General features: G+C 38.3%; 1 protein-coding gene across 1 annotated transcript in view; it reads left to right on the top strand.

Annotated features, from left to right (window-relative positions):
• Positions 1-23,123, top strand: part of DNAH11 (dynein, axonemal, heavy chain 11) — a 364,599-nt gene that overhangs the window by 131,613 nt on the left and 209,863 nt on the right. Inside the window, exons 35-40 of the mRNA XM_008573669.1 lie at positions 5,921-6,052; positions 8,145-8,305; positions 11,626-11,782; positions 11,909-12,054; positions 14,943-15,059; positions 19,716-19,854. Coding sequence (XP_008571891.1) covers positions 5,921-6,052; positions 8,145-8,305; positions 11,626-11,782; positions 11,909-12,054; positions 14,943-15,059; positions 19,716-19,854 — 852 coding nt within the window. The remainder of the gene's footprint in view (positions 1-5,920; positions 6,053-8,144; positions 8,306-11,625; positions 11,783-11,908; positions 12,055-14,942; positions 15,060-19,715; positions 19,855-23,123) is intronic.

Below are 23,123 nucleotides of genomic sequence, written 5' to 3'. Positions count from 1 at the left end.
TCAGCCAGTGAGCGCTGTGAGCGCACCGGTCATCCCTATATAGGATTCAAACCCGCAGCGGGAGCGCTGCTGCGCTCCCGGTGCCGCACTCTCCCGAGTGCACCACGGGCTCGGCCCTCTCCTGAATATTTTTGATCTGTTGTTTGTTGAATCCATGGATGCAGAATCCGTGGATACAAAGGACTGACTACTTATCTTTTAACTTTTTGAGGATAGCCATCCTAACGGGTGTGAGGTGATACCTCACTGCGATTTTGATTTGTATTTCCCTAATGATTAGTGTTGTTGATCATCTTTTCATATACCCATTGGTCTTTTGTATGTCTTCATGAAAATGTCTATTCAGGCCCTTTGCTCATTTTTAAATCATGTTATTTGGTTTACTGCTATTGACTTGTATGAGTTCCATATGCATTTTAGATATTAACCCATTATCAGATACATGATTTGCAAATATTTTCTTCTATTCCGTGTGTTGCCTTTTTGTTTTGTTAATTGTTGTCCTTTCTGTGCAGAAACTGTTTAGTTTGATATCATCCCACTTGTTTATTTTTGCTTTTGTTGCCTGGACTTTTGATGCCAAATCCAAAAAATCATTGCCAAGACCGGTGTCAAGAAGCTTTTTCCTTATCTTTTCTTCTAGGAATTTTATGGTTTCAGGTTAAGTGTTTGATCCATTTTGAGTTGATTTTTGTGTATGGCGTAAGGGTCCAATTTTATTCTTTTGCACATGAATATTCAGTTTTCCTAACAACATTTATTGAAAAGACTATCTTTTCCAATTGTGTATTTTTGGCACCTGTGCTAAAAATTAGTTGAAAATTTTATTTCTGGACTCTTTCCATTTGTCTGTGTGTCTGTTTTTATGCCAGTACCATAGTGTCGTGAACACTGTAACGTTGTGATATAATTTGAAGTCAGGAGGTGTTGATGCCTCAAGCTTTGTTGTTTTGCTCAAGTTTGCTTTAGCTATTCAGGGTTTTTTGTGTTTGATTGGGGAATTTAAGCCTTTTACATTAAGAGTTGTTATTGAAAAGTGTTGATTTATTCCTAGCATTTTATTGGTTGTTTGGTTGTCTTAGGTGTCTTTTGTTCCTTGCTTTCTGATTTACTGTTTGTTTTCTGTGTTTGTTGGTTCCTTAGGTTGTAGATAGTGTTTTTGCTTGTTTGTTTTCTCTTCATGAATGCCATTTTTATTATACTAGTTTGTTTTGATTTTTCTTGGGTTTTTATGGCAGTGGTAGTTATTTTTCAGGAACCAAACCCAGTACTCCCTTGAGAATTTCTTGTAAGGGTGGTCATGTTGTGGTGAACTTCCGCAGCATTTGTTTGTCTGAGAAATATACTATTTGCCCTTCATTTCGGAAGGACAGCCTTGCAGGGTAGAGTATTCTTGGCTGACAATCTCTGTCTTTTAGTATTTTGAAAATATCATACCATTCCTTTCTGGCTTTTAGGGTTTGTCACGAAAAGTCTTATGTTAGCCTGATTGGGGCTCCATTATAGGTGATTTGATGCTTCTCTCTTGCCGCTTTTAAGATTCTCTCTTTGTCTTTGAGTTTTGCCAATTTGACTATAACATGTCTTGGAGAAGACCTTTTTGGGTTGAATATGTTTGGAGATCGTTGAGCTTCCTGGATCGGTTGAATATGTTTGGAGATCGTTGAGCTTCCTGGATCGGTTGAATATGTTTGGAGATCGTTGAGCTTCCTGGATCGGTTGAATATGTTTGGAGATCGTTGAGCTTCCTGGATCGGTTGAATATGTTTGGAGATCGTTGAGCTTCCTGGATCGGTTGAATATGTTTGGAGATCGTTGAGCTTCCTGGATCGGTTGAATATGTTTGGAGATCGTTGAGCTTCCTGGATCGGTTGAATATGTTTGGAGATCGTTGAGCTTCCTGGATCATTCCTTGTCAGTCATTTCAAGGGCTTCTTGTTCTATAGGATCTAGAGCTTGAGATTTATTAACTTTTTATGGTGTACTTTCTTGATTTTTTGTATTTCTGGTATCTTTTTTTTTATGTTTATTCATTGTGGCAGGGGGTTTCACAGTCCACAGGTTTGACACTATTGACTAACTAAGATGTTTCTGTGGTTGCCAATTTGGTATGGCTACCTCCGTGACTGCTCAGTTGGCCACTAGTGCCTTGTGTGTGTGGTTGCCTCGGATCTTGGGCCTCTCTGGAGAGCCACCTCTCTGGTCAGCTTGGACTCTGCCAGGCTGCTGGATCACAGGGCGGTACCGCAGGGTGTGTGGTCTCTGCTGAGCTTCCCCTTCCCCTACAGGATGTCTCTCTGCTCTGTGCGCACTAGGCCAGGCTTGGGATGGAGCTGGGTGGTGGCAGTGAAGCCTACTTGCTGCTGGACCACATGGCGGTGGCCCCCCAACAGCGTGTGTGGACTCTACGGAGCTTCTATCTCCCTTGCTGGATGTCTCTGTGCTCCGTACGCATTGGGCCAGGCTGTTGGATCGTGTGGCAGCAGTGTGGTCCCCGTAGAGTTCCCGTCTCCCCTGCCTGATGTCTCCCTTCTCTGAGTGCACTAGGAGGGGCTGGGAATGGAGCCGGGTGCCTGCGGTGAAGCCTACCTGCTGGATCACACAGTGGCAGCCCCACAGGCTGTGTGGTTTCTACTGAGTCTCCGCCTCCCTTGCTGGACGTCTCCCCACTCTGTGCGCACTGGGCTGGGCAGGGAATGGAGCCAAGTGGCGGCAGTGAAGCCTCCCTGCTGGATCACACAGTGGTGGCCCCACAGGGTGTGTGGTTTCTGCCGAGCCTCTGCCTCCCTTGCCGGACATCTCCCTACTCTGTGCACATGGGGCTGTGCTGAGAATGGAGCTGGGTGGTGGCAGTGAAGCCTATGTGCCGGATCGTGCGATGGCGACCCCGCAAGGCATGTGGTCTTCATGGAGCTTCTGCCTCCCCCGCTGGACATCTCCCCATTCCATATGCACTTGTTATTATGTTATTATAGTTTAAATCAGTTGATTTGTGGGAGAGAGTGATGCTAGGGACCATCTATTCCACCATCTTGTCCAGAAGTCTCAGGGTCTTTTGTGAATCCACACAAATCTTAAGATTGTTTTTTCTATGTCTGGGGAAAATCCCATTGAAATTCTGATACAGTGAATCCATAATCACTTTAGACAGTATGGACATTTCAACAATATAAATCCTTCCAATCCATGGACATGGACTGTCCTTTCATTCGTGTCTTCAATTTCTTTCATCAGTGTTATAGTTTTCAGTGTGCAGATCTTTCTCCTCCTTGGTTGTTGGTGGGGAATGTAAATTAGTACGGCCATTATGGAAAATGGTATGGAGGCTCCTCAAAAGACTAGAAATAGAACTACTATATGATCTAGCAATCCCACTTCTGGGTATATGTTAAAAAGTAAATAAAATGGCTCTCTTGACAAGATATCTGCACTTTCATGTTTATTGCTGCATTTTTTACAATAACCAAGATATGGAAACAACCTAAGTGTCCATTGATAGATGGGTAAAGAAAATGTGCATGTGCGCACACACACACTCACACACACACACAACAGAATACTATTCAGCCTAAAAAAAGAAGGAAGTCCTGCCATTTGCAACAACATGGATAAATCTGAAGGACATTATGCTAAGTGAAATAAGCCAGACACAGAAAGACAGATACTGCGTGATTTCATTTATATGTGCAATCTAAAAAAATAAAGAAGTTGAACACATAGTAACAGAAATTATGACAGTGGTTATCAAGGGCTAGGGGATGGAAGAAAAGGGGAGATATTGATCAAAGGGTACAAACTTTCAGTTATAAGCGGAATAAGTTCTGGAGACCTAAAGCACAACGTGGGTACCACAGTTAATAATAATGTATCTTTTACTTGAAATTTGCTAAGAGAGTAGATCTCAAGTGTTCTCACCAAAAAAAAAAAAAAAAAAAAAAAAAAAAAAAAACTGTAACTATGTGAGCTGATGGATATGTCAATTAGCTTGATTATGGTAATCATTTTGCATTGTATACACATATCAAAATATTACGTTGTGCACCTTAAATATGTATAATTTTTATTTGTTAGTCATACCTCAGTAAAGTTGGGGAGGGAGAGAAAGTAGATTAAACACTTATGAAGCTGTGGTATATCCCGAATGTCTAAAGTACATGTTTTTTTATTTCTTTGAGGCAACTTCTTGTGTGTTTGCTTTTAAGTCTCTCTGGAGTGCTTCTGGTGCAGCCACAGTTTCTTGGACTTGAAGGTCGGGGGTGGGTCTTGTCGGAGCTGGTACAGGGCATCTGTGTGAAACTGGTAAGAATCAGGCTGGGGAGACTCAGGCTGAAGTTAGACTGTCACAGTTTGAATCTCCCTCCCTAAATAGGTAAACGCAGTTAATGTCTGTGGCTTAATTTCCTCATCTGCAAGGTTAGAATGATAATAGATTGTCATACGCTAAATGGTATGAAATCGACAATATGCTTAGAGCCTAGCAATTGTACATTCCCATTTCGTGTAAATTGTGCATGTTATGGTCATCATCTTCCTGCCTTTCTTCTCCCTTCTTCCTATAGTTATATGACTTTCTCCAGTCTCCAGTTCGCAGCAATCTCAGGGAAGTCTGCAGGGTTTTGTGTTTTCTAAGACATGATAATAATACAGTAGGGAGCCTGTTTTTGACAGTAGGCTACAAAGGTTTGAGAGTCTCTGGTGATCTGTCATATTAACTTACTACCAACGCTCTCAGGTGCTAACAGTTTGTAATTGACTGTCCTTTGCAGAGCTAAAGAGGAAGGGGAATAGTATTGTTTCATAGTATGGTACCTGGGATAAAGCAGAATTTTTTTTTTTTTTTCAAATAAGCTTTGAATGAGGCAGGAATCTTTTTGTGTATATAACCATGCTAGAAAGTGACCACCTAAGACAGCATCTTTCAAATCTTTCCTACCACAATTCACCATAAGAAATATTTTATATCAGATCAAGTTCACACATGTACACACCCTCAAAACGGAAATAGTTTCACAAATCAATACATACTCTTGCTACTACCCACAATGCCATATTCTCCATTCCACTCAATTTGGTGAATTGTCATTCATGTCATCCCAGTTCATTCCCTTCCATTCTGTGTAAAAAGACCAGCAGTTTGAAAAATACTCACCTAAGAGATCAAGGGACCTAAGCAAGAATGGGGATGCAACTAAGAAGAATGAAGTGGGATATTCTTCAGATCCACATTTTTAATATTTTCTCAATAATCATTTCTATTGGGGCCAGCCCGGTGGCACACTGCTACAGTGCGCCGCTTGAGAGTGTGGTGGCGCTCCCGCCGAGGGTTCGGATCCCACATACAGACCGGTTCCCGCTCACTGGCTGAGCGAGGCGCGGGAGCAACGCCAAGGGTTGAGATCCCATTGCCGGTCCTGGTCCGGTACGGGCGCAACACTGAGGGTTGCGATCTGTTGCCGGACATGGAAAAAGACAAAAAGGAAAAAAAAAATAATAATCATTACTATCTTGTATCCCTAGACAAAACAAAAACATAATTGTTCTTTCCAAAGAAAAAGCAACTTGTTATTTAGCTCTTACTGAACTTTTTTGAAAGCATAATTTGACCTTTTTAGATTTGCAGTCATTTCTATTTCAGCAGAGGTGTGGACTAGAGTGTGAGTTCAGTGCAACTGAGAAACATGTGTCTGCCCTGGCACTGTCATTACTAACAGGTTCCCTTGTCTTCTCCGATCCTTAACCCCTTCATCTGTACGAGGGGTATAATATTTGTTCCCCCACAGGGTTCTTTGAGGGCCAGCTGGAAGAACATATTTGAAATTTCGAATTTAAACTGAAATGCTCTTTACGAATTTGAAGAATATCGAACTGTTAAGAGTCTACATTTGTAGCCTTTCCCTTCTTTTAAAAAAATTCCTTCTAGGTTTCTCAGTTGAATACACTGATTACACTTTTGCTGGGAGAACTTCCACCTGGAAACAGGCAGAAGATCATGACAATTTGTACCATTGATGTCCACGCCAGAGATGTGGTGGCAAAACTCATTTCTCAGAAGGCAAGTTGTTCGTAGAAATTTTATGTATTCTTGCTTCCTGAAAGGTATGTTTATTGTCAGAGTAGGCCCAAGAAAGTCATTGTTTTTTAAATTTTTGTGTATTTTAATTAGTCCTGAGAAGTTGTGGTTATTTGGGGTGCATTTCATTTGGGTTAGTTTGTATATTATCCTAATGAGAGTTATCTCAAGTGATAGAGAACCCAAAAGGTTTTGCCAAGTTAGTAGCCTCACATCATCCAGAAATTAACCCAGATGGAAGAAGCCTGAGAAGTCACGCCACACCCTCCTCCCTGTCTTCTGGCTTCTCTGTGTGGAATCATCTTGGGTCATTGGCCTGAGTCTCACCTCTGTGACTTACACAACCAGTAGCAACCAGAATGGCATTTAAACCATCTCTGTGTGCTTTGGGTCTATTTTCCCTTGAAGAAAGAAATGTTGGTCACAATTTTGGGTTGTTGCTTGAGTCATCCCTGTCTTTTCCTTTCAGGGCTAAATAACTCACTTTCTTGTAAGACATTATTTTCTAGTCTTTTCAGTGTATTAATAACTTTCTTTCCCTATCTCTTTAAATAGTTTATGTGCCTCTTAGATGCTGTCAGTGTTTAATGTGAAAGGAGAATTTTCTCATCTTTTTTTCCAAAATGTATTTCCACTTATGAATGTCAGAAGTGTGCTTGTCCATTGCCACATCATGTCATCACCTGTTCCCTGCAAACCCCTTTTCTGGGGGTGGTAGCACTAAAGCAAGATGGTTCCTTTCACAATCTGAATGCATGGGTCTATGAATATTGTGAAATGTTTTCTGTTGTTTTTTTACTTTTTCACAATTTCTTAAAATCAAAGTGAATTTTAATTCTCTCCATAAAGTGCAAGAAAATGCATCTTTGTGTAAGTCATGAGCATAACTAAATATTTCTTATCTGGCTTCAGGACCATTAGTGAACAACGCTCTTTAATTGCTAATCCAAGACTAAATTCTTGCAAATCACCTCTTACTATGTGTTCTCATTTTGGTAATGAGCTATTGAAAACTACTCCTTGAATATGACCTTCACCTTATATATTTTATTCTGTTTCTGCAGTCTGGCGATTTGCTTGCAGCAGGATAAATTATGATTTAGGATGTCCTTTATTTTGTGCTAAAAGAGATACTTCGTCTAATTCTCAAGCATCTAAAATATGCAATGCTGAAATCTAAACAGTCATCAGGCAAATTAGTAGACAATAATTTTAGTAACTTCAAGTGATTCCCAAGAAACCATGGGGTCACATATACCTTGAAAGAGATAGAGAATTTTTTTCAAACTGGAAGAGGCATAGATTGGATTGAGTATTATGGGAAAGAATAGCAATGGAAAAATACTGGTATTTGATGTGATGAAAAATGATGTGGAAAATCTCTGTACTGAAAGCAGACTGGTTTTAGAATGAACTTGGTTGAAAGTGTAGTTTATTTATACCTCCAACATGCAGAAATTATGGATTATATGTCATTTTAATACAGTGTATATTTTTCCATCTGACTTCATGATATGAGTATAAAGTTACAAAAATTATCTAATCCCCTAGGGAGATTCATAAAAGGGGAAAAAGCATTGCTTGAACAAATTGATATTATTTTACATAAAAGCCAGTTTAAAATGAAGACTTTTTTTTTTTTTTCCTTTTTGTCTTTTTTCGTGACTGGCAGCGGATCGCAACCCTCAGTGTTGCGCCCGTACCGGGCCGGGACCGGCAACGGGATCGCAACCCTCAGTGTTGCGCCCGCACCTTGCTCAGCCAGTGAGTGGCCGGTCTGTATGTGGGATCCGAACCCTCGGCGGGAGCGCCGCCGCGCTCCCAAGCGGCGCACTGTAGCAGTGTGCCACCGGGCCGGCCCTAAAATGAAGACTTTTATTACATACATATTTCTGATTAAGTACTCAACCATCTATATGCAATTACAATTTGCAGTAGTGTGCAAGAGATTTCCTATTTGTGAGAATTTTAGAAATAACATGTGAACCAATAGAGTTGATTAAGATAAATAAATTGAATTTGTTGCCTCAAAACTATCAGTGTCTTATGTGTAATGACTATGCAATGATTTCAGGTTGTTAGTCCCCAAGCTTTTGCTTGGCTCTCTCAACTTCGTCACCAGTGGGAGGACACCCAGAAACACTGCTTTGTTAATATTTGCGATGCCCAGTTCCAGTACTTCTACGAATACTTAGGAAACAGTCCTCGACTGGTGATCACACCTCTAACTGACAGGTAACTATTGTAAGTTTGAGTCAGATGGGAAAAACCAACCCAAAAAAGTCCCCTAGCATGGGCAAAGATGCATGAGAATGAAAATAAAGGGATGAGAGAAAATGATAAATTGGAAGACTATATGAAAGCAATTTATAAATTAACAAATTATGTAGGATAGTGAATGCTGACTTTAGTTAGAGACAAGTTATAAAGAACTGAACTAGAGAAACAGGATTGCAGAAGCTCTGCAATGCACAAATGACAAAATCATGAGTGGGCTGGTAGGGCTCAAGGCAGCATCTCTGATCACTGAGCTCATCCCTCCAGTTATCTACCACTAACATCCTGCTATCAGGATCTGTCAACACCCCCAACCCCCACATCCCTTTATTGGAAGTGGGAAAAAAACTAGGGCTGCCTGTGTTCAAATTCGTTTTTGAAGAATTGCACACAGTGAAGGTGAGAGAAGAGGGAGAACGTGAGCTTCATTAAACGATTCAACAAATACTTAGGAAGTGCTGTGTGAAGTACTGTTCCAGTGCTGAATGGATGGGGTTCCTGCTGTCTAGTTGAGTGGAATGTGTGAGTGGGTGGGGGTGAACAGGACCAGTAAACTAATTAATTAACAAAGTTGTTTTAGGTGGTGGTATATGCTATGACAAAAAATAAAAACAGGGTGATGTGTTAAATGTCTTGAAGGGAGTGTCTACTGTAGATTGGAAGAGAGGAGATTTGTAGCTTGGATCAAAATAATGAGGAACCAGCTACACGCAGATCCTGGGGCAGAAAGTTATAGGTAAAGGCAAGTACAGAGTTTCCAAGGGGAGGAGGAGCTTGGACAGTCCAAGGGATAGAAAATAAGCCAGTGTGGCTTGAGTATATCAAGGGGGCAAGAGGTGACTATTTTTAAAAACTCACTGCCACTTGACTCCAAGTAAATACACAGTCAGAATGTTGTAGAAGTAAGGATATTCACATTGATATGAAGTTCTTTGTTAGTATTCCAACCTGTGCTGACTTATTTGGTAAGAAAGCACATTTAATCTTGGCAATACATGAAAGAGAAATCACACCTCAAAATCATAGCAGGGCCCCTGATTACCCCTTGTCACCAAAGTGTGAACAGTTTCAAATTTAAGCTTATAAAGCCAGGTTGTTAATGGTAGTCTTGAGAAGTTGGTGGGATTGTCTGACTAGCTTCGTAATTGTTCTTGCCCATATTAATCTGCTCATGATTTCATCATGTGTATATTGTACTGCTTCCTATTTCCTGTTTGTCTAGTTCAGTTCTCTGTAACTTGTTTCTAACTGAAGTCATCATTTACCGTCTTCATTAGTTATTTAATTTATGTACTACTTTTGGTGTGAAGGGTTAAAATTTGTAGCTTGACAAAAATCACTTGAGTATAGTTAAAACTGCAAATGCTAAGCATCTGCTGTATGCACAGCTTGGTGAATAGGAAGAGGGGAAGGGGCCCCAGAGTACGGAGAAAAAGGGAAGAGGTGTTTTAAAGTTTATCAGTGTGTGAGGACTGATAGCTTATTAATGTTTTATTTTAAGAAAAATCACTATGTGGTTTATTTGGAAGGTAAAAGGAAGATGAGTGGTCATTTTGATAGTATGAATAGTGTTGGATAAGATGTTCACATAGTGCATATTTCTTTTCTATTTCATTCTTTGGATTATTTACTAATTGTTTACCTTAACAAAATGAGGCCTTTCAAACACTTTCATTATGTGTCATTTGATGCTGACCATTCTCTTGTGTGGTGGTAGTGGCGGATAGTGTCTCCTTTCATGTGTGGACAGCTTCAGAGACTGGGTCCCACCTCCTTGTAGCTGACAGACTTGTGCTGGAACACAGGGGAATTGGTCAGGATGATGCAGGCTAAGCTGCTGTTCTAGAGAGACCCTGAAATACAATGGCTTAGCTAACACAGAAGCTGAGGTCTCACTTGTGTAACAGCCCAGAGGTGAGCGGGCCAGCAGTGTAGGCTGCTAAACATAGCATCCACGTTTGTTTCAGCCAGTGGAAAAGGGCAAGAAGAGAGCCCAGGTCAAATATCTCTAGGAAGGTGTCCTAGGAATGGCACATGTCGTTTCTGTGCATGCCACATTGGTTGGAGTGTGGTCACTTGGCCACTCTTGGCTGGAAGGCAGATGGAAAACATAGTCTGTAGGTATAGGTGGCCATGTATCTAGCCAAAACATGGAACAACCAAAAGAAATTACAAGGACATACCTTCTACTACAAAGAAAGTGCTCTAATTCCAGGCCCAGGAGTCTTTCTACTACATTTCATTGTAAGCTGCTCTTAAACGTGTGATGTATAAAATGTATAAAAACACTTTCCATTTTCATAAGTAATTGCTTTTATTTGCATGTTACTTAAATTTTTGAAGGCATTTATCTTTGGCTTTCTTCATATATCCCTACAATAAGCTTCCTTTTATAAAGGAGAAAACTGAGGTGTGTTGATGTCAAATGACTTATTTAAAATTTACCTCTGATGATCAGCAAGTAGACATTAGTGCCTGATCTCCTGACCTCCACGTATATGTGTTTTCACTAGATCCAATGTCTATACTAGGACAAACATAATTTATAAACCTGAAGAAACCCCAAACAAAGAATACCAGCCATTTGAGGTCCTTGACTTTGGTTAGTCTTTCCTTCCTTTACAGGTTTGCATGATTTTCCTCAGTCTAAGAACCTCTGAGTCTTTCCTGCAAAAATAAGTACTGTGGTAATCTAAATGCAGGTAGCAACACATTCAGAATGAATACCTAAAATGCATTTTAATATAATAAATTGTGGTTTTGTATATTTCCTTTATACGTTAAAATAGGTACATATTATTTGCATGTATGTGTTTATATAAATTTACATATCTTTTAATATATTCATTAAGTAACAGTTTAATGTAGTCAATGTTTAATTCACTCATCATCCAAGATTTCTATTTTTCTTTTATAAACAATAGATTGAAATGTTGTCTGCCATATTAATAGTATCTTTACCTAGAAATATCAGAAATTCAATAGCATTGAAAATCAATTGTTATTTGTATTCAAATACACAGCTCTTAGGAAATGAGACCAATAAATAAAGCAATACATTCTTTTCCAGTATTTTTAAACAGCCACTCTGAAAATAAATTTGACATGAAATATTCTGACTCATTATTGCCATGAACAAATCAGAAGTACATCAATATTTTGTGCTACTATCACATTCTAGACCTTGGCTTTCTAAATTTTTTTTTAATTGATTACCCCTAATGTTTTATAGAAATCTCATGTCAGACTCTGATATTTGTGTTTTCTTTTGCTTAAAGGTGTTATATCACTTTAACTCAATCACTGCATCTAACCATGAGCGGGGCTCCAGCTGGCCCAGCTGGTACAGGGAAAACAGAAACCACCAAAGACCTTGGACGCGCCCTTGGCATGATGGTTTTTGTATTCAATTGTTCAGAGCAAATGGACTACAAAGTAAGTTAGTTATACAATAATGTATCAAATGATATATTCTAACATTATTCCTCATCTGGAGTGATTCAGAATAATCGCTTAAAACCCACTTCTGTTAAATTCTGAATGCCTCCATCCATCCTTTAGTCCATAGGAAATATCTATAAGGGATTGGTGCAGACAGGAGCTTGGGGCTGCTTTGACGAGTTCAATCGAATTGCTGTGGAAGTTCTGTCGGTGGTGGCAGTACAAGTGAAGATGATTCACGATGCCATCAGAAACAAGAGAAAGAGGTGGGTGGCATGTGGCTTTTTCTCTTGTTACAAATGGAAAGAATAACATGAAATAATGCAGGTTACCTCACCTTCACAGCCCATTGCTACCTCTCCCTGCCTCATGAAATGGATAAAATGAGAGTCTAGTTTATTTGGAAGAATTATTTTGAAAGTCCTCTCATTTTTGTTAGTGGTTTTAAAGTGTTGGATACAACAAAGGTTTATTACATTACAATGTTGCCAAATCCGGTGATCAATTCTCGGTTCTCAACTTTGTTGACCTTCTGGCAGCATCGGCCCAGTCGGTCATTCCCTGCTGCATGACACACTTTCATCACATGAGATGCAGGACTCACCCGCTCCCTCTTTTCTATCACCTCACGGCTGCCCCAGTACTGGTTTCTTCTCGTCTCCACAATGGGGGAAAGAAGAGGACCTCCCTTAGAGAATACTGTGAAGTTCGACTGCAAAGCACTTGGATAAGTGTCTGGCACATAGGAAGTACCACATAGAGTATGTGCTGTTATTTTATACTGTTATTATTTCAGGACCTATTAATAAAAGATGTCACAGAGTTCAGTCTTTGGGCTTCTTCATTTCTCTATCAGTTTTTTCTCCCTTAGTGAGTTCATGCATATCCGTGGCTTTTAAAAACCATCTCTGTGCTGCTGACTACCTGATGCCCAAACTTCCTTTCCCCCCATCTCTAGACTGACATCAAAAACTGCCTGTTGAGGCAGCTCACGAGTCTACTTGATATCTCATGCACCTCTCACGTTTAATATTTCTAAAATCAAAATCCTGCTTTTTTCATCAACACCTGCTCTGTTAGTTAGTTGTCCCATCACATTAGGTTATGCCTTCACATTCTTCCAGTAACTCAGGCCAAAAGCTTTCAAAATATATCTGAAATCTAACCACTTCTACCATGATGCCACACTCCAAAAGGCAAAAATGCTACTGGCCCTTAGGGCTTGATGGTTTAATTTGAGAAATAAATGTTATAGTATACGGCACACTTCTGGCTCTCTTTGTAACTTTTTTTGTATGCAGTGCAACCTCATTTATCTGGCCTACCCATTTCTCCCATTTGTTAGGACATTTTGCTTGGCTAGCTCTCTCGTCTGCAGGAACATTTTCAATCTCCCTGTGGAAAGGGAAGGATTATCTAGCTCCTTGGAACTGTGAACCTGTTTTAGAAGTTTCCAGTTTATCAGTAGATTCATCTGGATGTTTCTACCTTCTAGAAAACCTCTCAGTCCTCACACCACATGGGCCTGGGACACCAGTTTCCTGTGTTCAGATGTCTGCTGCCTTACCTGCCCCTACTAATGCCATGCTAGAGAAGTTCTGTTCTTTCCTTTTTGATCCCTAGCCATATTTATTTAGCTTTTAGTTAAAATCTTACTATTTGCCCTAACCCAGATGTCATGTGAGGCCATCCTTTCTTATGGAGATTCGTGTAACCGATCCATGCAATGATTTCTGAAAATTCCCAGCCATACTTCTTGATAGTCTCCTCTGTCTCTGTGCTTGAGAGTTCTCTCTCTTCACCCTTAGGCTAGCCCACGTGCAGATAGCTAGGCTCCTTCTGAGTTTATTAATAAACCCCGTGAGTTTATTAAGTTCCCTTTGCACTTGAGGATTTGAGAGCTGGTTCCATGCCTCAGCCACAAAGCCTTCTAGCATCTTGCTGGCTTTACCCCCTGCAGGTCCATACATTTGACTTGTGGCCGTCCCTGCTATGTATAATGGGAGAATAGTCAGTTATCCTGTGTCAATAGCCACCTGTCTTTCGGGGAGCAGCCCTGCCAGTCCACTGCCTGCCCTAGCCTGACATTCTGGGGAACGAAGGTATCTACATTTTCACCATGACTGTACAAAATCCACTCTTAATTACCTAGTGTTTAAGGTGCTGTTAGTCCTAAACATCATTCTGTATCTTTTCTCTCCTTATTCGGTGATATAAGCCCAGCTCCTCAACTACTTCAGCCATCCCCTTGTATTTAATCTCATTTACCCCAATTTGAACGTTTCATTCTACTTGTCTCTCAGTTTGGCTCCTGCAACCCCGTAGCATTCCATTGCCCTGGCCATCAACAGCCTATTGGGCCCTTGCAAATCTTTCTGAAAATCTTTCACTGCTTCTCCAGTGCCTTCAAGTGACAATAATAGCAGTAGTCATAGCTAACATCTGTTGAGTGTTTACTGTGTTCTCGGCATTGTACTCTTAGCTATTTATATTCGTAATCTTTTTTAAATCCTCATGTAATCCAATAAGGTGAGTAAGGGATAATTTTATTATCCCTTTTTTTATTAGATGAGGGGGTTGGAACATAGGATAATGAACATGCCTACGGTGTATAGCTGGGCTCTGAACACTCACAGTCTGGCTGCAGAGCTAGCTGCCATAACCAGCCCGCTATCCTACCTCTCAGTAGTACTCACTAGACACTTGTTGAGAGGAAGAGAGAAAAGGAAAGTAAGCAAATAGACAAAATAAAGACTGAACAGGGAGTCCCTTTTTCTTCTCAGCATGGACATTCTCTATCTATGCAGTATCTCATTTGAGAAATTGCTGTTCACATTGAAGGCAAAAATGCCATCCCTTTTCAGTAAATGTTAGTCAAGTCGTCCTGTTTATATTCTAGGAAACTGTGGCTATGCTAAGATAAAAAAAAATAATACTTCACATATTTGTAATTCCTCTGGGTGGAGGGAAGGTATTTTTAATAAACATGCTTCAAAACATATTCAAAATATGTATGCTTATGGATTTTAAAGAAAATTACACAGAATAAACAGCTTTGTAATAATAATTTGCATTTTGCAGTGGTTTGCATTTGTCAACGTGCATTCATATTCAATGAACGCATTTGACTTCATCCACATTCTTTTTATGGTAGATTTGTATTTCTTGGGGAAGCTATCACACTGAAGCCATCGGTTGGAATATTTATTACTATGAACCCAGGATATGCTGGTCGGACTGAATTACCGGAAAATCTCAAAGCTCTTTTCAGGCAAGTCTTTCGCTGAACAGCTTAGCATCTGGTACGCTCATGCCACCTAATGTTGTTAGTATGCACTGTCAAATGGTTTGTTTTTACTCAAGAATTCCTATGGATTTTTTGGGTTCACTTTACAAAGAGGGCTTTCACCATGATACATGAACCCTTTTGGTGAGAGCAAAACTGTGGTTCCTAGAGGCAGGAAAGGAGGTGGGGGGATCGTGAGAGGTTGGTTAATGGACACAAAACAGCTAAATAGGAAAAAAAAGTTCTATGGGTGTACAGTTGATCTAGACATCTGTAATTAACAATAGTTTACTGTGTGTTATCAAATAGCTAGAAGAGAGGAGATCAAATGTTTTCATCACAAAGAAGTTATTAAATTTTGTAATAACAAATATGCTAAATACCTTGATTTGGTCACCACACATTATATACACGTATTGACATTCAACTCTATGCCCCGCAAGTATGTTTAATTAATATGTTTCTATAAAAAACTTAATTAACCCTTTTTAATTATGAAGCCAGGCCTCAAAATCAGTATTTAAAGATTACATGGTATATTTGAATATTTAATATTAGCTTTTGTTATGATATTTGTATTATGAACATAATTTTTGCAAATTATAAAATATTTAGAAAGTATAGAAAAGAATAAAGAAAAAAATTACAGCATCACCACCCAGAAATAATGATTATTGTATTTTTTCTAGTCTCTTTTGTCATTTATATTTTATGGAGTTAAGATATTACAGTAGACATTTTTATTTACTTCTCTTTATTTAATATTTTGACATATATTATTAAAAATTCCTTTGAAATATCATTTTATGTAGCTTTAAAATAGTCCCTCTCATGGCTCACTCATAATTTTCTTAAACAGTCCCTATTGTCTGACACATAGGGTTTATTTTTCCCTTTTGGTTTTTCGTGATCATAAAATAGCGTGCTATAAATGTCTATTCATATAAAAAAAATATTCTTATTTCAGATTATTACCCCAGCATAGATTGCTAAATTTAGAATTCCTAAGTGAATGATTAAAATGACTATTGATGACCTGCTCTCCAAAAATAACCTACCAGTGTATACACTTAGCAGTCTGTAAAGGGACCTGTGCTACTACCTCTGGTACCAGTTATGATTAACTTGTATTTTAAATCAACTTTGTTCAGATATAATTTAACAATGGAATGCACCCACTTAAGTGTACAGTTGGTGACAACACTCCCACAATCAGGATACAGAATATTTCCAACACCCCCAGAAGTTCTCTTGTGCCTCTTTGAAGAATCCCCCATACTACTGATGTACTTTCTATGATTATAGATCGAATTTGTCCTTCCTAGGTTCATGTGAATGAAACCAGACAGTATGTACTCATTTGTGTCTGGCTTCCTTTTTTTGAACATTATGGTTTTGAGATTCATCCAAATCGTTGAGCATATAAGTAGTTTGTTCCTTCTTACCGCTGATTAGTATTCTGTTGTATAGACACAGTGCAGTTTGTTTATCCGTTCACCAGTTGATGGGCATTTGGGTTGTTTCCAGTTTGGGGCTATTATGAATAAAGCTGCTATGGACATTCATGTACTATCTTTGCATGAACATATGTTTTCTTTTGGGTAAATATCTAAGAATAGAATTGCTGGCTCACATGACAAATGTATGTTTCACATACAAGAGTGTACCGATCTGTTTCAATTGTACTGTTTGACACCCTCACCATCAATGTCTGGTAATTCCAGTTGTTCTACATTCTTGTCAGAACTTGATATTGTTAGTCTTGTTAATTTTTGCCAATCTAATAATTATGTAGTGGTGTGATATTGTGGGTTTAGTTTGCATTTCCATGATGGCTAATGATTTTGAACATCCTTTCACCTACTTACTGGCCATTCCTCTACCATCTTTTGTGAAGTGCCATATTCTACATACAATGTTTTGTTAGATACCTACATTGCACATATTTTTCTCTCAATTTGTGGCTTGCTTTTCCGTTTTCTTAATGGTGTTTATCAGGGACAGAAGTTTTAAATTTGGGGAAATATAATTTATCAGTTTGTTTTGGTTTTTTATATCCTATCCATGAGAGTTTGCCTACCCTGAGTTTGCAAAAACTTTCAATTGTTTTCTTCTACAAGTTTTGTTGTTTTATAGTTTTCATGTGGGTTTTCTTCTGTGTTCTGTTAGTGTGCTGAACTATATTGCTTGCTTTTCAATGGTAAACAGACCTTCAATGTTGCATTCCTGGGATAAACCCTACTTGGTCAGGAGGTATTATTTTTTATATGTATTGCTAAATTTAATATGCTACTGTTTTGTTAAGGATTCTTTTAAATCTATGCCATGAGGGATGTTTGTCTGCAGTGTCCTTTCTCGTAATATTTTTGTCTGGTTTTGGCATCAGAGTAATGCTGACATCATGAAATGAATTGGCAGGCGTTCCCTTCTCTATTTTCTTAAGAGTTAGTCCGGAATTGCTGTTATTTACTCCTTAAGTATTTAATAGAATTCATCAGTGAAGCCATCTGGACCTAGATTTTTCTTTATGGGAATCTTTTCAATAAATAACTCAGTTTCTTTAATAAATCTGGGTTTATTCAGATTTTTAATTTCTTCCTGAATTAATTTTGATAATTTACATCTTTTAAGGAATTTATCATGTTTTCTAGATGGTTGAATTTATTCATGTACATTTATTCATAACATACCTTTATTATCTGTAGTGATGTCCTGAATTGCATGCCTGACATGGGTAATTTGTGTCTTCTTTCTCTCTCTTTTTCCTTAATGATAAGCTAGAAGCTTAAGTTATATTTTTTAGTGGTTCTTTAGTGTTCACAATATGTATCTTTAGCTATTCAGTGTACTTTCAAAATAGTAATATGTTACTTCACATATATAGGCTGAGCATCCCTAATTCAAAATGCCCCCAAATCCGAAACGTTTTGAGTGCCGACATGATGTTCAAAGGAAATGCTCTTAGGAGCACTTTGGATTTGCAGATAAGAGATTGCTCAGCTTGTAACATAAGAGCCTCTGTAGTTTTTAGTGTCGCTTTTTAAATTCTTTTAAGCTTAAAATTTGTTTGTTCATACATCTAGATATATAACTATATTTCATTTGTAATTTCTTCTAATTTTTATATTATTACTTTTTAAATGTGATTCATCTAATGAGAACTTATTTTGGTAAATAATATGTAATGTGCATTTAAACAATTCTTTTCCCAATAGTTAATCAGTTATTCTAACATCGTATATTGAATGTTTTCCTTTCCTCATAATAACGGCTTTCTCTAGCATAGTAATTTTATAATGTTTATTTTTCTTAAATAAAAATTCTAGATAGTAACTATCCTAGAAGTAAATGTAATGATTACATAATAGTTTTGTTTGAAAATTGTACTCCTTTCCCGTATTTTTATGTTTGTGACCCAATTTATCTCATATATTTTTTCATTAAGGTCTTAAATTTTTTGCTTTTAGCATCCTACATTGCATGCAGTAATTGCTCAGTATAAATATTAATTGTCTATATTAATGTAAGTATAAAATAAGTAAATATGCTAGCTCTTCTCTCCCTTATCTACTCTTCCTCTTCACCTCTTCTGTCGTATGGTGAAGACTAGTAAGTGTAAGAAAAAATATGGGGTCAGCTTAGATAGGAGAGGTATTCAATATCTTAGAGCCAAAGAGACTTTGGGGAATGTTTAGGATGTGTATGAAGTAGACTATAATTATATTTACAAAAATAGGTGGGTAAATATTACTGGAATGTATACCTTACCAAAGTCTAAAATATTGAGCTTATGTATTTATTTACTCTTGCTCCTTTGCACTTGACTTCAGTTGAGTGTAATTTTTCCAAATGTTGCTGTTAATGGCAGCTGTCTTTGGGGGAAGGACTTTGTGGAAGTCCCCCTTCAAACAAAAGGGTATTTTAAGCTATGTTTTTCTAAATTTTCATATTAAGTCTATTCAAGTTGGTGTGCTAGAGATGGCTTGCACCAGTTTCGAGAAATTTTGTGAGCTGGTTATTAAGCGCTGCCACAAATAAAAACTAAATTATATCAACTTTTGATTAAATAAATTGTATTAAAACAAAGGTGATAAATACTCAAAATTCTTTACTTTATAATTATTTATTTTGCTAATAGTTGTGCTCTTGAGGTTATGTACGTCCCCTGTGTCTGTATGGTGGTGTGCTATACATCTCTTCCCAGCTCCACGTTTTAGTGTAGGTAGCAGCTGTGTTGAAACCAGCTGTGGTGGAAGAATGTACTCCATGGAAATCAGTAAATGCTGTTTTCTGGACAGCTGGTGTTGAACATTTACCAGCACACCTCTGGCACAAAACATCACTGTTCATTTTTCTGCAGTGATAGTTACACCAGAAGTTTACGGATTATATCCACAGATTTTCTTTAAACTCCCATATCCATCTTTCTGCTCGTTCAGACTTTCCACCTTTTCCTATGCGCTCAGTAACTAGTGGACATTTTTTAGTTAAGTGAAGGGTCTTGTTAGCTGTGATTGACAGAGATAATTGTGACCTGCTTGGGAACGGTTAGAATGTTGGTACAAATTAATCACTTGATTTCAGTAATTTGTACTTATTACCTTATCACATTTAAAACTAAATTTCATATTTACTTTTTAGACCCTGTGCCATGGTGGCCCCTGATGTTGAGCTAATCTGTGAAATTATGTTAGTTGCTGAAGGTTTTGTGGATGCACGCTCATTAGCCCGAAAGTTCATTACCTTGTACACACTCTGCAAGGAGCTCCTCTCCAAGCAGGTGAGGGATTTTGTATTATTTTTTGTGGTTTTCACATTCCATTAAAAAAGCTTTTGAAACATGGATGCTGGGTAATTTATTATTCAAATTATGCTTAGACATTAGGAATAATTTTGTATTTTCCATAGAATTTTGAAAATCTGTATTTTACATTTCTTAATTTCTTTCTGAAATTAAGTTCTAATTATTTATTTGTACTTAGTACAGTTTTTGTCAATGAGATATGTGATTTTCCTTAAACTGTATCGATGCTGTAATTATAAATCGAATTTTATGTTGTCTCCCTTTCCTGGTGGTCATAAGAGTCAGGTAAGGCTGATTTTCTGAAGAACAGCTCAAGAAATGTTGAAATAAAATAAAATATAAAAAATATGAAATAAAGATATATAAAAATAAAATAAAATATTTCTTATTTGTTGGTAATCCTTTATTTGAAGGTAGGGTTGGATTTATTTTTATCTTTTTATCTTTTGCTGTATTATTTCTTGTCTCTGAAATGAGTCAGATTTACACACTTTCTATTCTGTAGTCATAAGCTTCTTGCAGATTCATTGAAGTTGCTGATGTACACAAAAATTACATCTGTATCAGCATCAGTATATTTAAATTCAGCTTTGTGGTGGCCTTCAGCTTCTGGTCTTTTGATACCTTTCATTAATTTCTGGTGACATTCTGCAGCTGTTCCAGAATGAAAATATTAAAATACCAGAATTGCAATCACACAGTTACCTGTACTGGCAGATGTATTCATTTTAACTTACCCTTTGTTAGGGTGAGATACGAAATCTGAGAGACAAACTTATGTTGTCCTTTTAATAACTGTGAATTTACATTTTGGGGGGAAATCATGATTTTTTGGCAGTTGTCTCTGGGTAGTAAGATTCTAGGTATTTTCATTTTCTTCCTTATTCTTATAATCTTTTTAATTTTAATTAGTATGTTTTAATTTTATAATGGGAAAAAATCAGAAGAAAAAATGTAATTGAACCCAGGGAATATGGAATTGCAACCACATCTATTCCCAATAGTGATACTTAGACATTTAGTGAGTTTCTACTATATCCAAGTAATGAGTTCATTGCTGACAATGAAGAAAGGGTAAGATACAAAACAAATGAAACAAACACCCAGATTCTTGATTTCAAAGAACTTAGAAGATTCAGTTTATGTAAAATAAAAATTGGAAGAAAATGGAGGATGAAAAGATTATTAGAGTTTTCAAGGAAGAGAGGAAACAATATTTATTGAACAGGTACCATGTGCTATATTTTGAAATCTTTACATCAAGACTATAAGTTTGGTATTATTGGCCCTAGTTTACAGATGAAGACACTGAGTGAAATAACCTGTCCAGGGTCCACAACAAACAAGTTGGGGGGGGCGAGATCTGACTTCAGTTCTTTCTAATCCTGTCTAAGACACCTGTAGCCTATTACAAGAGGATGGTGTTGGGAGTAAAAGAACAGAGAAGGAAAGAGTTCCCTAACCCAGAGAAGTGTCGTGAATGACATGAGGGAAGAGAGATCTCGCCAGGTCAGAAGAGCTGGGTTAGGAACCCAGTTCACTGATACCTTTCTGAGCTACAGGGATGGATTTGAGAGAAGAATCAGTGTACATTTTTGACCAAAGGAATGAAATAATGAAAACAGTGAAAATTATCTTAGCAGTTGTTTTCAATGTTTAAATGTTTAGGAAGGTCACCACGTCCTCCAGAATTTCTTCTGCATCCTCCCCTTTAATATTGTCACTGCAGTAACTTAGCCCCCTCCCCGATCTCCTTGCCCTCCAAACTCTGGTTCTTGCCCCCCTTCTTCCCTCCTCAAGCCCCAGGCTACATCTGCATGATTTTTTTCCATGACCCTTAGCAAAAAAAATACTTCTTCTAGTAAGACTCAGTACATACTGTTGTGCACACGTGCACACACACACACACGTACAACTGAACCAAACTTATTTATCTTTTTTTTTTCCTAACTGAAATTATTTACCCTACCATTATTATTTGCATTGCACTCTGGTGTTTTTCATTCCCTTCTGCTCTATTTTATTGCCAACAAAAATAATGGCCAAGATGCACTAAATTGATTTTACTATCCACTAATGGATCAAATGGCGTATTTATTCATGCATATATTGTCTCATGGCCCACAAGGCATTTGTATTCACATTAACTCATTTTACTCCTACCAGGACTTGTAAAGTAGGTGGATATTTTCATGTGCCTTTTTGAAGATGATGATTCTGAGGCTTGGAGAGGTGACGTGACTCACCCACAAAGCACAGCTGACAGATGTTTGAGGGAAAGGTTGTTACTGTATGGATTGTAGATGGAAAGCAAGAGAGAGAAGGCCAATTACTTATAATCGCTTTGTTCAGTTGGCCTTTACTGAGCAATATACTGTGCTGTCTACCGTGCTAGGACTAGAGGACAAAGATGATAAGATACAGTCTCTGTCCTCCAGGAGCTCAGAGCGTTTGGGAAGAATCCTCAGGAAGTCTCAAAGAGGTACTAGTTTATAATTGAATTTTAATAATATGGTTTTTATTATATTAAGTGCTGGATCAGAGCAGGAGTGTCTGAGTGATAAAGAGGCAGAGTAATTAGGGCAGTTAGAAATTGAAGGCCGGAGGGCCGGCCCAGTGGTGCACTGGAGAGTGCGCTGCTTGTCTGAGTGATAAAGAGGCAGAGTAATTAGGGCAGTTAGAAATTGAAGGCCGGAGGGCCGGCCCGGTGGTGCACTGGAGAGTGCGCTGCTTGTGAGCGCGGCGGCGCTCCCACCGAGGGTTTGGATCCCATGTGGAGACCGGTTCCCGCTCACTGGCTGAGTGCGGTGCGGGTGCAACACCGAGGGTTGCGATCCCGTTGCCAGTCCCCAGTACGGGCGCTACACCAAGGGTTGCGATCCCGTTACCGGCCAGTAAAAAAGACAAAAAGGAAAAAAAAAAAAAGAAATTGAAGGCTGGGAAGGGGTGAGTACCAGGACCCTTGGTGTACAACTGGAGAAATATGCTTGTAGTTGGAGGTGAACACATGGAAGTCGTCGTGCTCCTGAGTTAGCAGGTTTATTGAGAGAGAAGAGAAAGGGAGACGGATGGAGACTGAAGCAAATGTTGCAGTTAAATGTGGAAAGAGGAGGTTTGCTGACAGAGGCCAAAAAACAGGCGAAACAAGCAGGAGGACACTACAGGGACGCGATTTTCACAATTTCAAAGAGAAGAAGAAAATATTATTTTAAATCATTAAAGTGTATATTTATCTGAACTCTTTT

This window comes from Galeopterus variegatus, unplaced genomic scaffold, assembly GCF_000696425.1.
Source record: "Galeopterus variegatus unplaced genomic scaffold, G_variegatus-3.0.2 Scaffold949, whole genome shotgun sequence".
Taxonomy (NCBI): Eukaryota; Metazoa; Chordata; class Mammalia; order Dermoptera; family Cynocephalidae; genus Galeopterus; species Galeopterus variegatus.
Note: the sequence above shows the minus strand (reverse complement) of the source record. Positions and strands in the feature narration are given on the sequence as shown.